Source organism: Vipera ursinii (genome assembly GCF_947247035.1).
Source record: "Vipera ursinii genome assembly, chromosome: 14".
In the NCBI taxonomy this organism is placed as follows: Eukaryota; Metazoa; Chordata; class Lepidosauria; order Squamata; family Viperidae; genus Vipera; species Vipera ursinii.
This window is the reverse complement of record NC_139527.1, coordinates 4,297,702-4,311,235: the sequence shown is the minus strand read 5'-3', so window position 1 is coordinate 4,311,235 and position 13,534 is coordinate 4,297,702. Positions and strand designations below refer to the sequence as shown.

Genomic DNA, 13,534 nt, shown 5'->3' with positions numbered 1-13,534 from the left:
TCAGGATATTTATCAAGGAATTTAAAGATGATCTTGGGGAAAACATAAAAGAAGAGTTAAGGAGGGCTTGGAGAAGCGATCCCGTGGTAGAATAGAATAGAATAACAGAAAGAATAGAAATAGAAATAGAAACAGAAATAGAAATAGAATAGAATAGAAGAATAGAATAGAATAGAATAGAATAGAATAGAATAGAATAGAATAGAATAGAATAGAATAGAATAGAATAGAATAGAATAGAATTAGAGGAGAATAGAATTAGAGGAGAATAGAATTAGAATAGAATAGAATAGAATAGAATAGAATAGAATAGAATAGAATAGAATAGAATAGAATAGAATAGAATAGAAATAGAATAGAATAGAATAGAATAGAATAACAGAAAGAGTGGAATGGAATGGAATAGAATAGAGCAACAGAGTTGGAAGGGACCTTGAAGGTCTTCTAGTCCAACCCCCTGCTTAGTGTAGGGATTGAAGCAAGGATGAGAAAGAAACTCAAAATAAACAAGTTCCCTTGCTATTCTTTAGTGTAAGAGGAATCAGAGAAGAACTTGGACGGGCTTTCAAGATTCTATCATGGCACCTACACAAAACAAGACAGCACAACTGGAATCCCTCCTACGCCTGTTCTTTGACCTAGCCTACCTTGAAGGGCCGACATCACCTCAAGAGCGTGTCCGAGTGTCTCCCTGATCCATCTTCCACCACATAAAATCAAGGCAGAGTTGTTCTGAATTCCCCCACCTCAATTTTCAATCTCTGGATTGCTGTTTCTCAAGTTTAGCAACTTTTAAGACGTCAACTCCCAGCATGCTGATTGGGGAATTCTGAGATTTGAGTCCATGGAGCTTGAAACTGCCAGAGTTGAGAAACACTACTGTGGATCATCACACTTCCAAGTCCCTCTTTTGTGGTTCTTTCAGACCTTCTCCAAGCTCACCACTAAGTTCTTTTACAGGGCCATGTTTTACAATGAATACAGACCCGTTTGGAACAGATTGGTAAACCTGAGGATGACCAAGGAACTGGAACATAAGCCACGATGGAAGAGATCCAGAGGATTTGGCGTGTTTATACTTTTAAGACAGGGCCTCAAACGTGGGCTGCTGGTTTTCCAGCCAACCAGCCCAACATCTTAACCGCTGAGCACCGTGCCACCCAAGATGTTGGGCTTATCCACTGGAAAGCTGGCAGCCGAGGTTTGAGATCCGAGCGCGATGCGATGGGGTGAGCTCCCGTTACTTGCTCCAGCTCCTGCAAAAGCGAGTAGATAAACAGGTACCACTTCAATGGGAAGGTAACAGCGCTGCGCGACATCACGCTGGCCACATGACCGTGTAAACCTCTTTGGACAGTGCTGGCTTAATGGCCTTGAATGGAGATGAGCACCGCCCCCTAATATCGGCAACCCCTAGCAGAAAAAAAGCAGCCAGGACGCCTATAGTTGAAGACAAACTCGGGTGAGGCGGGCAGGAATCGCTCACCGTCCCAGACACCAGAATAACAGTGACAGGAAAAGCATTTCTGGCTTGAACGTTAGGAAAACCTCCTTAGCGATAAAAAGCCTTTGACAGAAGATCCAATTTCCCTTCACTGGGTGTGTTTAAAGTTGAACGTCCTCCTAGCAGGAATACTTCAGCCTAGAAAGCTGGCACCGAGCGTGCAATGGAACGGTGACCGTTTCCAATTATTTCATTCCCTAACGTGCACTACCAATGCTAAGCCAGTCAAGGTAAAAGTGCAGAATTCCTGCACACGTGTGAGAGAACTTTTTCGCCTAATTTCGGTTTATCTTGGGAAAGAGAGGTGGGTTAAAAAAAAAAAAAGAAAAATTCTCTAAGGCTTAAAAAAAAAAAAGTCAAACGCAGCTACAGCTCCAAATTCTAACTGAAGGCCGTTTGGAGTGGTTTGTCCCTTTCTCTGTCCCAAAGGTGTCGAAGTATCATCGCTCGCTTGTGTGGCTTTCTCCTTCCCATTATGTCTTGCTGATTTCTGTCATCAGAAGCAGATCCTTACCTGAGCGCACCTTCCCAACTCCAGCCTTCCGAGGGACTGAAATATTTTTAATGCCAATTCGTAAGGCAACTGCACGTCGAAAAAGGGAACTTCGTTGATTTCATTCTGAAAAGAGGCAAAGGAAAGAGAGGTTTTATTTCATGGGTTGCAAAATGACTCTCTCCTGACAATGGGAACGATGAGGGCTAAGTTGGGGTTATCTAGTGGGGACGGGTGTGTGTGTGTGTGTGACATGATTCTAGTGTTACACTATCTGAGGGTTACAACAAAGAAGATGGGGTCAAGCTACTCTCCAAAGCATCGGAAGGCAATGGATGGAAGCAACGGATGGAAACTCGTCAAGGAGAGAAGCAACCTAGAAATAAAGAGAAACTTCCTGACGGTGAAAACAATCAACCAGTGGAACGACTTGCCTTCAGAAGTTGTGGGTGCTTCAACCTGGAGCTTTTCAAGAAGAGATTGGACAACCACTTGTCCAAAATGGTCTAGGGCAGTGATGGTGAACCTTTTAGAGACCGAGTGCCCATCCTGGAACCCAAAACCCACTTATTTATCGCAAAGTGCCAACACAGCAATTTTTATTTATTTATTTATTTATTTATTTATTTATTTATTTATTTATTTATTTATGGGACTTATATGCCGCCCTATCTCCCGAAGGACTAACAAGGGCTAACAACAATAAAAAAACAACAATACAAAAATTAAAAAAGAATTAAATAACAGCCCCAAAATAAATTAACTACACAGTTAAAAATTAAAACATATTTAAAAACCCATCATCAATCCAGGTCAGCCTGATGGAAGAAAAAAGTTTTGAGGTTGCGGCGAAAGGACCGGTGGTCCGGGGCCATCTGAAGCTCATGGGGGAGTTGGTTCCAAAGGGCTGGTGCTCCCACAGAGAAGGCCCTCCCCCTGGGGGTCGCCAGCCGACATTGTCTAGCCGACGGCATCCTGAGGAGGCCCTCTCTGTGTGAGCGCACTGGGCGATGGGAAGTCGTCCCCGGTAGCAGACGGTCCTGCAAATATCCCGGGCCTAAGCCATGTAGGGCTTTAAAGGTAAGTACCAGCACCTTAAACCTTAAATTTTAAATTTAACCTGAATACTGAGGTTTTAGGGTTAGGGTTTCCTGCCTGAGCAGGGGGTTGGACTAGAAGATCTCCAAGGTCCCTTTCACCTTCGTTATTCTGTTAAAAAGACCCTCCACCTCAAGATGACCCTTTTTCATGAGCCAGCCCGTTCTATTTACTTACACTCCCAATTCTCATTGCTCTGACATATTCGGCTGTAACGCCATCTCAAATTATACCAGCTTGTTTCATCATTGACATCTAACCCGGCGTGATTATAACTTTAGAGAGTTTGTTGTATTTTAACAAGACGCAACTGTCTGCTCAGTGGCGACTGCACTGATAAAAAAGTGGCTTACGATTTTCACACTGATGACTGTTGCAGCCATCCCCAGGATCACGTGATCCCTTTTTGCGACCTCTTGACAAGCCAAGTCAATGGGCAAAGCAGATCCGCTGAATAACCGTGCTACTAATTTAACAACTGCAGTGATTCCGTTAACAACTGCAGCGGGAAAGGTCATAAAATGGGACACAAGGTACTTAACAAGTGTCTTGCTTAGCAGCAGGAACTTTGGGCTGAACTGTGATCCCAGGCTGAGGCCCACTTGTGCCAGGTTTTGCAAAAGGCTTGGTCTGCAAAGGGGGTAAAGGGGAACGACAAAATTAAACAAACGTAACTTTTCTGTTCGGCTACTCGTAGGTAACAGAAATTGAGGCACGTGAAATGAGTTTCCCAGAAAAACAGGACATTTCAGTGGCTTTAAAACTGGGTAAAATCTAGCAGAACAATTTAATTGTATGTGCTGCATGAACATCTCAATCCATTTTTTTTTCCAACATCCACAAGTTGCTGAAATATTTATTAAAGGGGGGAGAATCAATAAAGTGCATTTAGGCTCCCGAGGGCTGTCGGACTTTTCAAAAAGTGATTCACCTCAGAGGGGGAAGATTTAACCTCAAACGTCCTCTCTGAGACCACACGGAAAACTTTTAACAGCTTCTGGAATCAGGGCTTCAAAGTTAGCAAGGATTTGGCCCATCAAGAATGTTTCTAAGCAAGCCTTTTTCTTCTGGATTTTTAAGACTGGAATAAGACTGAGACCAAAGTCCTCGACTTACGGCTACAATCTGAGCCCCAAATTTCTTTTCCTAAGCAAGGCAGTTCAGCGAGTTTTGCGCAGTGGTGGGATTCAAATAGGGGAACAACCGGTTCTCTGTGTGGATGCCGCTTCCGGAAGTCCATTCTGGGCCTGGGCGACAAAAAAAAAAAAATAGCTACCAGTTCTGCCGAAGCGGTGCGAAACCGGCTAAATCCCACTACTGGTTTTGCCCCCATTTTAGGACCTTTCTTAGCAGTTTTTAAGTGAATGACCGCAGCTGTTCAATTAGTAACCCGGCTGTGAATTGAATCTGGCTTCCCCCATTGACTTCCCTTATCAGGTCACAAAAAGGGATTACATGACCCCAGGACACGGCAACCGTCATAAACACATGCCGAATTCTGACCAGGTGGCCATGGGATGCTGCAATGGTGTGTGTGAAAAACGGTCACATGTTACTCTTTTTTCGGCACGGTTGTAACTTTGAATGCTTGTAAGTCAAGGCCTGCCTGCGTTATAAGTTGCCCGCTCGGCTGGAGGCTGGTGGCAAGAAAAGTGAATGAATAAATCACCACCCAATAAATAAGTAATATAACGTGCCTCTAGGGTGGCCGAAGATGGCTAATTACGCCTCGGTCAACTGTGTGGGTTGTAAGCATGTGAAATCTAATCTGTGTTTTCCATATTACAAGCAATGCTCATCCAACACATTCATCCAAAGGCAAACAAGCCACTTTGCAGTTTATTGTCGTGTGAGCATCTTGTCCCTTGTTATCCGTAAAGCTTGTGGTGGGAAAAAGGGATTCAAGCAGCCGAGAAGAAAAACCGCACTCCGTCCCTACATGTGGCTGCCGCTACAAATAAGCCCATAAATGAAATAACTTGAACTCGAGAGAATTTCTGAGTGGTGTCATTACTTTTACTGTATGCCTATTGCAAGATCTGAATGTCAATTAGCACAAAACACAAAAAATAAGGCAAAAAAAGGGAGGGAGGGAGGGAGGGGTCTATCTAGTTAAAATAGTTCCATTTTCTTTCTTTCTTTTTTTAATGTGATGGACAAAATCCAAAAGATAAACATTGGCACCTGCTCCTTAGAGACAAACATTTACACATCAGTGCACTAATGGAACTCTAGTTTACTAAATGGATTAATTCACTGCCATCAGAAATTTAATCCGGCTTTTTAGAAGGAGCGAAAGAAAGAAACGTGCAGCTCACTAGAATGGAGAGGATGAAGCACACACCGTTTAAATTCTGCATACATGGCATTAAGATAGATAGATAGATAGATAGATAGATAGATAGATAGATAGATAGATATAGATATAGATATAGATCTATCTATCTATCTATCTATCTATCTATCTATCTATCTATCTATCTATCTATCTATCTATCTGTTAAGCATTCAGAATACACTTGCTTAGTCCCAGACACGGGACAAATCTTATTTCCTGTTTCAGCCTAGCCCAAGGCCATCTAGAGCTCTATATATCAGAGACAGTTAAGGTACATACAGGTAAGTCCTTGATTTATGGCCATAATTGATCCCAAAATTTCTGCAAATGTGAGATATTTGTTAAGTGAATTTTGCCCCATTTTACCACCTTTTTTGCCACAATTGTTAAATGAATCCCTGCAGTTGTTAAGTTAGTAACACGGTTGTTAAGTGCATCTGGCTTCCCCATTTGGTTTTGCTTGTCGTAAGGTCGCCAAAGGGGATCACGTGACCCTGGAACACTGCAATCATTATAAATATTTTATTTACTTATTTATTTATTTAAATATGAGTCAGTTATTTAAATATGAGTCAGTTGCCAAGTGTCTGAATTTTCATCACGTGACCATGACATAAATTATTTTTTTTCAGTGCCATTGTAACTTTGAACAGTCACTAAATGAATTGTTATGAATCTGGGAAGCCAGATACACTTCACAACCGTGTTACTGACTTAACAAGTGCAGGGATTCACTTAACAGCTGTGGCAAAAACAAAGGCCACAGAATGGGATAAAACTCACTTAACAACTGTCTTGCTTAGCAACGGAAATATGGGGCTGAATTGTGGCCGTGAGTCGAATGCTAGCTGTACAACAGTGTGCATGTAACCGCAAACGTAAAATGTCACACGTGGCAAGCCGCTAACCATGGTTTTACTAAGTACGATGACTGAGTTCCACAATCAGCCGGTGTGGTGCAAGTAATATGTGGCTGAATTAGGACCGGGGAGACCTGGGTTCAAATCACACAAAAATCATGCTTCCAATGCACGTACACAAGAAACCATGCAACCCAGATAAAAGCATCTTTGAGTCACATGCCAAGGCCATTGACTTCATCTGGTCTCCTATTGTCTATACTCACATCCATCCTCAGCTACATTGAACAAATGGCTTTCTTCCCCCCATCCCACCCCACCCCACCCCAATTCCAACACCCCTGGAAGACAGCCTCTTCACTTGCTGGCTATTGGGGGATCAGGAATAGAGGCAGAAAAGGCCACACACTGCCAATGGGGAATAGATTTCACACCACACTCATTTCCCAACAACTCCAAGGCATGCAGGGCCATAGATTCCAAGTATCCCGATTGATTCAGTGGCTTTGGGCCAGTCCTTATTCCCTTGGTCCAATTAATCTTCTGAAGGGATTTTTTTTGGGGGTGGGGTTTGACTAATTTTGGGCTGGTGGTGGAGTGAATACAATCTTAACCCCCTCTCTAAAAATGTAGGCTATCACGTACAGTAGTCAAGGGCAATAAAAGCACAAGCACAATCTTTTGTCACTTTCATGCAGTGTACTATTGGAGATGGTTGCCATTTTGAGAGCCGAATGCAATGAAATTTCATTGTAATCTATGCTGATTAGTGTACATTTATTTTTATTTATTTTATTTTAATTCCATTTATATCCCGCCCTTCTCCGAAGACTCAGGGCGGCTTACAAGCTTAGCAGTAGCCTTCATTCTATGTATATGCCTGCTTATTAGGGCTTTCACACACACCCCAAGCAGCATTATTACAAAGTCAGCTTAATTACCCCCAACAATCTGGGTCCTCATTTTACCTACCTCGGAAGTTATTATTCTGTTCTATTCCATATTGTCTACTCTATTCTATTTTCCATTCCATCTTCTATTCTATTCCATTCCATTCCAATTATTCTATTCTATTCTATTCCAATCCAATCTCTCTTTATTCTATTCCATATTTCCTATTCTATTCTATTCTATTCCTTTCCATTCCATTTCTTATTCTATTCTATTCTATTCTCTATAAAGATTCTATTCTATTCTCTAAAGATTCTATTCTATTCTATTATTCTATTCTACTCTTCTACAATCATTCTGTTCTATTCCATTCCATTCCATTCCATTTTCCATTCCATTCTTTTGTATCCTGTCCTATCCTATATATAGTACAGTAGGTCAGATCCTCCTGCCTTTCGGAAGAGCACCCCTTATCCCAAGTTTAATCTTCCAGCTTTTAAAGAGCAGGTTTGCTTTGGTTCTCCCCCCCCCCCAAATGCGGCTGATTCTCCTCCTCCTCCTCCCAGCATTTATTTATTTATTATTTATTTATTAATTTAATTTATATATGCATCCATTTATATATTTATATGCATCCATCCGGCTATTTCTTTTACACGGGGGTGGGGGGGTGTTTGTGTCTACATTTTGCTTTGTCGTGGGGCCCTCCTCGGTTTTCAGTGCTGTTGAATCCAACAGCCATCATAAAAAAGCGGGAGGAGAGGCAGGGGACGATGGGCTCTGTCCCCCTCCCCGGAAGGCGCCGAGTTGTGGAAAGAGGGGCGGGGGGGGGCTCCAGGCCCCGAAAGCCGGCGGTGGGGGGGGGGGGGTCGGGGGAGGCTGCTGAAGCCAGGAAGGAGCCGAGATTCCCCGTACCAAGTCTTGGATGAGCTGCCCCAGCAGGTCCTCCTTTCCTCCTCCGGGGCTCTGGGCAGCGGGCTGGGGCTGAGGCTGAGGGCCCGGCACGGGAGAGATGCGGAGGAGGCGCTGCAGCGGCGGCTCTTCCTCCAGCAGCCCCCCAAGGAGACCCCCGTAGCCGCCCCAGCCTCGCACCGCCTGCGGCTCTTCGCCCTCCGCTTCTCGCGGCCTCTTCCGGCCTCCGCCGCTCTTCCTCCGCCGCCGCCTCGGACTCTCCCGGGCCAGCTCGGCCTGCCAACGGCGGCGGAACGAGTCGAGCGCCGACGACGACGACGCATTCTCCACCATGATGGCGGAAAGGCGGCGCGTCGGCGGACGGACCGCTTCCGGCCGCGGCGGTCCGGCTCGCAAAGGCGGCCGGCAGGGAAACCGCGGCCGGCGCGCGAACGTTCCGCCCGGCAAGGGGGTGTTTCCGTTAAACCCCCCCCCCAAAAAATAACAACAACAACAACATAAATAATCCCGGAGTTTGCCGAGTGCCCGTTCCCCGCGCGTCACGTGTCGGGGCGAGGCAGTTCGCGTGCAGCGTTTCGCCTGTTCGGAGTTTTTTTTTCCCCCTCCCACACCGCGACCTGCGGGTCCAATCCAGAGTCCTCCGTGGGCGACTCGGGGTGGGAGGCTTGGCGTTAGAACGGGTCGCCTCCAGAAGTCACGGGAGGTTTTCAAGAACAGCCTTTTGTCCTGCTTGGGCGGGGGTGGGGGGGTGGACTAGATGACCTCCAAGCTCCCTTCCAACCCTGTTATTCTGTAAGGGTCTCCTGCTCTGGCAGAGGGTTGGACTAGAAGACGTCTGAGGTCCTTTCCGACCCTGTTATTCTGTAATTTTGTAAGGGTCTCCTGCTCGGGGGTGGGGGTGGACTAGAAGGCCTCTGAGGTGCCTTCCAACCCTGTTATTCTGTAATTCTGTAAGGGTCTCCTGTTTGAGCAGGGGGATTGGATTAGATGACCTCCAAAGTCCCTTCCAACTCTCTTATTCTGTAATTTTGTAAGGGTCTCCTGCTCCGGCAGGGGGCTTGGACTAGAAGACCTCTGAGGTCCCTTCTGCCTCTTCTGTTATTTTCCTCTTTTCGGTCCTTACAGATGAAAATTCTGCAAAACTGGTGGGGACCACCAGGTGACCACAGAGATTGAGTTTGCCATAGCCCGTGGCTGCCATCTACTGGCCACTTGGCGATTGGCAATTCATCTCTGGGGACTGTGATGCCGAGGAACCCAGCAGCAGAAAATTAAAGATGGAACTGTGTAAGACAAAGCAGCCTCCGGTGACTGCGTTCTTGCCACTATGTGTTGGACACTAGTTCTTTCTTGTCTCCACCACGGCTAGGAGTTATGGAATCTGTAGTCCAACCCTTCTTAGTGGGTGCGCCTGCCCTCTGGAACCAGCTGCCCGTGGAGCTGAGGACTGCCCCCGACCTCCGTTCATTCCGCCGGGACCTGAAGACCTGGCTCTTCGAGCTCTCTGGCCCAGGCTGAGAATTTTAATTTTAATTTTAATTTTAATTGGGGTTTTTACTCTTTCAGGGACTGTTATAATCTTTTTAATTGTTTTTTTAATTTTTGTATTTCTTGTTTTAATTCCCTGTAAACCACCCTGAGTCCTTCGGGAAAGGGCGGTATACAAATCCAATTAAATAAATAAATAAATAAATAAATAAACCCATGGGCCACATGGTTGCACCCTTGATTGTGCTTGCTAAGGTTGAACTTCACAATACCCAGAGGTCTTGGCGTGGGGTTAGGCCAGTATTTTTCAAACTTGGCAACTTTAAGGTGTGTGGGATAGAGCCTTCTCAGTGGGGGCGCCTGCCCTCTGGAACCAGCTGCCAGTGGAGCTGAGGACTGCCCCCGACCTCCGGTCATTCCGCCGGGGCCTGAAGACCTGGCTCTTTGAGCTCTCGGGCCCAGGCTGAGGAGTAATTTATTTTAATTGGGGTTTTTTAATTGCACAGGGTTAGTTTAATCTTTTTTAAATTGGTTTTTAACTTTTGTATTGCTGGTCTTTTAACTCCCTGTAAACCGCCCTGAGTCCTCAGGGAAAGGGCGGTATATAAATGTAATAAAATAAATAAATAAATAAATAACTCCCAGAATCCCCCAGCCAGCATGCAGTAATGTCCACTTGCCTTATCCAAAGCTGTTGGAGCAGAGAGGAGTGTTCCTTTGTGTTTGTGAAAGCGAGCAGAAAATCAGACCGTCTACGCAAATTGGCTTGTGAAATTGATTCGACAGTCGAGCTTCTTGAGTCCTGACTACCGTTTTTATTATAATGTTCCAAAGGTGTTTCAGAGATGAGTCTGATTGCCTGGAGCCTTCCTTTATTTTGGAATGTTTGCTTTATTTATTATTGTCAAAAGGAGTTAAAGCAGGTAGGCGAGTCTTAAAAAAACAATCCATTCAGGTCCAATCTCAAAATACAAAGCTGTCTAGCCTTTCCATATATTTTAACATTTAATTAATATGCCTCACTCTTCTTTTCTCTCGATTTGCTGTCTCTCTTTGCTTGTACGTATTCAAAACTGCGAACTTTTTTTTTAAAAAAAATCAGCAATTTGTCAAGCACTCAGCTCATCCTGCCGGTGAATTGCCTATTGGGGGGGGGCTTGTAATTCCTCAGCAGTTAAAAGTTAACACTCCCATGTCAAACATTTTAAAATGTAGGGTGGCTTCACACCTTGCATGAAATGCTAAGCTGTGCTTTTCCACAAGTTGGAGTGTGTAAGTGTGCAAGGACTAGGAGATACCCTTGAATCACCCCCATCATCTAAAGAACATGTTTTCTCATCCCTTTGCAAAAACCTGCTTCAAATGTGCACAGAGGGTGGCTGCTTCGTACATTTATTATGTACCTGGAAGGACCATAGGACAATGCTTTAAAGCAGGGGTCTTCAAACTTGGCCCTTTTATGACTTGTGGACTTCAACTCCCAGAATTCCTCAGCCAGGCACGCGTTGTTCACCGTTTGACTCTGTGAGTTGGTGATTCTTTGAGGAACTGTTTGTATATAAACAGAAGGCGAACCCCTCTCCTTTCTAGCACTGATGATGTTACCTAGTTTGGTAATGAAACGTCTGCAAGGAAACAATCAAGTTGAGAGGGCATCAAGGACTCTACGGTCATCCTCCTCCTCCTCCTCCTCCTCCATCTCTGCACCAAGGACCCCAGAGTCGTCTTCCTCCTCCTCTCCGCAAACCCCACTCCCTTCTAGCACTGATGGCGTTACCTAGTTTGGTAATGAAACGTCTGCAAGAAAACAATCAAGTTGAGAGGGCACCAACGACTCTACAGTTGCCATCGTCCTACTCCTACTCCTACTCCATCTCCGCACCAAGGACGCCAGAGTCGTCTTCCTCCTCCTCTCCGCAAACCCCACTCCCTTCTAGCACTGATGGCGTTACCTAGTTTGGTGACGAAACGTCTGCAAGAAAACCACCAATCCCAGAGAGCACCAGAGGATCCCTCATTTCAACCTCGAGCTACAAATATTCTCCTTTATGGACAGTGCTTTAACCCAAGCCGACAAGATATTCAGAATCTGAGTTCAGCATATTCTACTCTAACCCGAAGTGACTCACTCACTCTTAGATAGGGTTTTTTTTCCTTGTTTTCCCTGGAAGCTGAATCGGGCCCCTTTCCACATGGAAAGCAATTTCTTCATACCTTTCCATGCAGAAAGCACCTTTCCACTCCTCTTTGTGCAAAAAGCATTGTGGTGTTTTTTCCCCCCACATGGAAAACATCTTACTCCTCTTTTCCACGTGGAAAGCACTTTCGTCCCCTTTTTTTTCCTGCATACAAAGCATCTTCATCGTTTTTCAGAGAGTCTCCCGTGGCAAATACCTGGGCTTCCCCTCATTTGATCCTCGCAACGACCCTGTGAGGTAGGACAAGCCAAGATAAAGATTGTGCTTACATTCCAAATTAAATCATAGCATCTACATATACATGAGCCTTGGTGGAGCAGTGGGCTAATGCCTCCTTAAGTAACACCAGCTGCCTGCAATGAGTGCAGGTTCGAGTCCCACCAGGCTCAAGGTTGACTCAGCCTTCCATCCTTCCCAGGTAGGTAAAATGAGGACCCAGATTGTTGGGGGCAATTAAGCTGACTTTGTAAAAATGCCGCTGGGGGGGGGCTGAAAGCCCTAATAAGCAGGCATATACATAGAATGAAGGCTATTGCTAAGCACATTGATTTGTGCTTTAGATTGTAAGCCGCCCTGAGTCTTTGGAGAAGGGCGAGATATAAATGGGATTAAAATAAATAAAAATAAATAAAATACATCGCTTGGTTTGGGGTTATTGCTTGGGGTGCTCCTGGCTTTGCAGGGTGTAAGAAGCTAGATGAGGGACACAGCAACGTAACTTGTGGTGCTTGAAAGCGTAACAGGTCCACTGTTCCCTGGTAAAGAGGAATAAATCCATAAAAGGATTATAAATGGTGATGAATTTGCTTGACTTTTAAGAAGGGCACAGTTAAGGGGAGGAGGAGGAGGAGGAGAATGAAAAGAGAGAGGTAAAGAAACATAAGAAGCAGAGAGAGCCAAAAAAAAGAAGAAGAAAAAGTGAAAACGGGAAATGGGAAAGGAAGAAAAGCTGGAGAGGAAGAGGAGGAGGAGGAGGAAGGTATAAAAGGGGGAAATCAAGAATAGAATGAAAATGAGAGAGAAGGGAAGGGAGAAAAATCAGAGGAAGGAAAGGAAAGGAGGGAGGGAAGGGAAGGAGGGGAAAGGAAAGGAAAGGTGAGAGAAGGAAGGAAGGAAGGAAGGAAGGATAGAAGAGAAGGAAGGAAGGGGAAGAAAAAGGATGGATGGAAGGACGGAGAAGGAAGGAGGGAAGGAAGGAGGGAAGGAAAGAAAAGGATGGATGGAGGGACGGAGAAGGAGGGAAGGAAGGAGAAGGAAAGGTGGAAGGAAGGAAGGAAAGAAAAGGAGGGATGGGAGAAGGAAAGGATAGAAGAGAAGGAAGGAAGGGGAAGGAAAAGGAGGGACGGAGAAGGAGGGAGGGAAGGAGATGGAAAGGGGAGAGAAGGAAGGAAGGAAGGAAAGCTGTCGAAGAGAGAGATGCGGGGGGGGGGCGGGGAGGGAGCGAGAAAGGGGGAAGAAAGGGAAAGAGGGAAGGGAAGAGTTAAGCCTCTCCATCCGCCTCCCTCGCCGCCGCCGCCGCCGCCGCCGTCTTGCGGCCGCCCCGTCGAGGAGGAGGAGGAGGCGGAGGCGGAGGCGGCGGATGATCTCAGCCAGCATGTGACGCCCGAGCGCGCCTCGCTCCGCGCCAGACTGACGGCCGCGGCAGGAGGCGTCGGCGGCGGCTGCTGGCGAATTGGCGGCGCAGGCAACGGGCGCTGGGCTGGGGCTCGGCGCGGGGCTGGCCGGCGGGAGCGGGAGCGGCTGGAGCAGCGT

General features: G+C 45.9%; 1 protein-coding gene across 1 annotated transcript in view; it reads right to left on the bottom strand.

The window, feature by feature from the left end:
• FBXW8 (F-box and WD repeat domain containing 8) overlaps window positions 1–8,464 on the bottom strand; it is a 52,648-nt gene extending 44,184 nt beyond the window's left edge. The window contains exons 1-2 of the mRNA XM_083373620.1: window positions 8,100–8,464; window positions 2,019–2,123 (exon numbers count right to left, since the gene is read on the bottom strand). Coding sequence (XP_083229746.1) covers window positions 2,019–2,123; window positions 8,100–8,429 — 435 coding nt within the window. The 5' untranslated portion in view covers window positions 8,430–8,464. The remainder of the gene's footprint in view (window positions 1–2,018; window positions 2,124–8,099) is intronic.
• Between the last annotated feature and the right edge of the window lie 5,070 nt (window positions 8,465–13,534).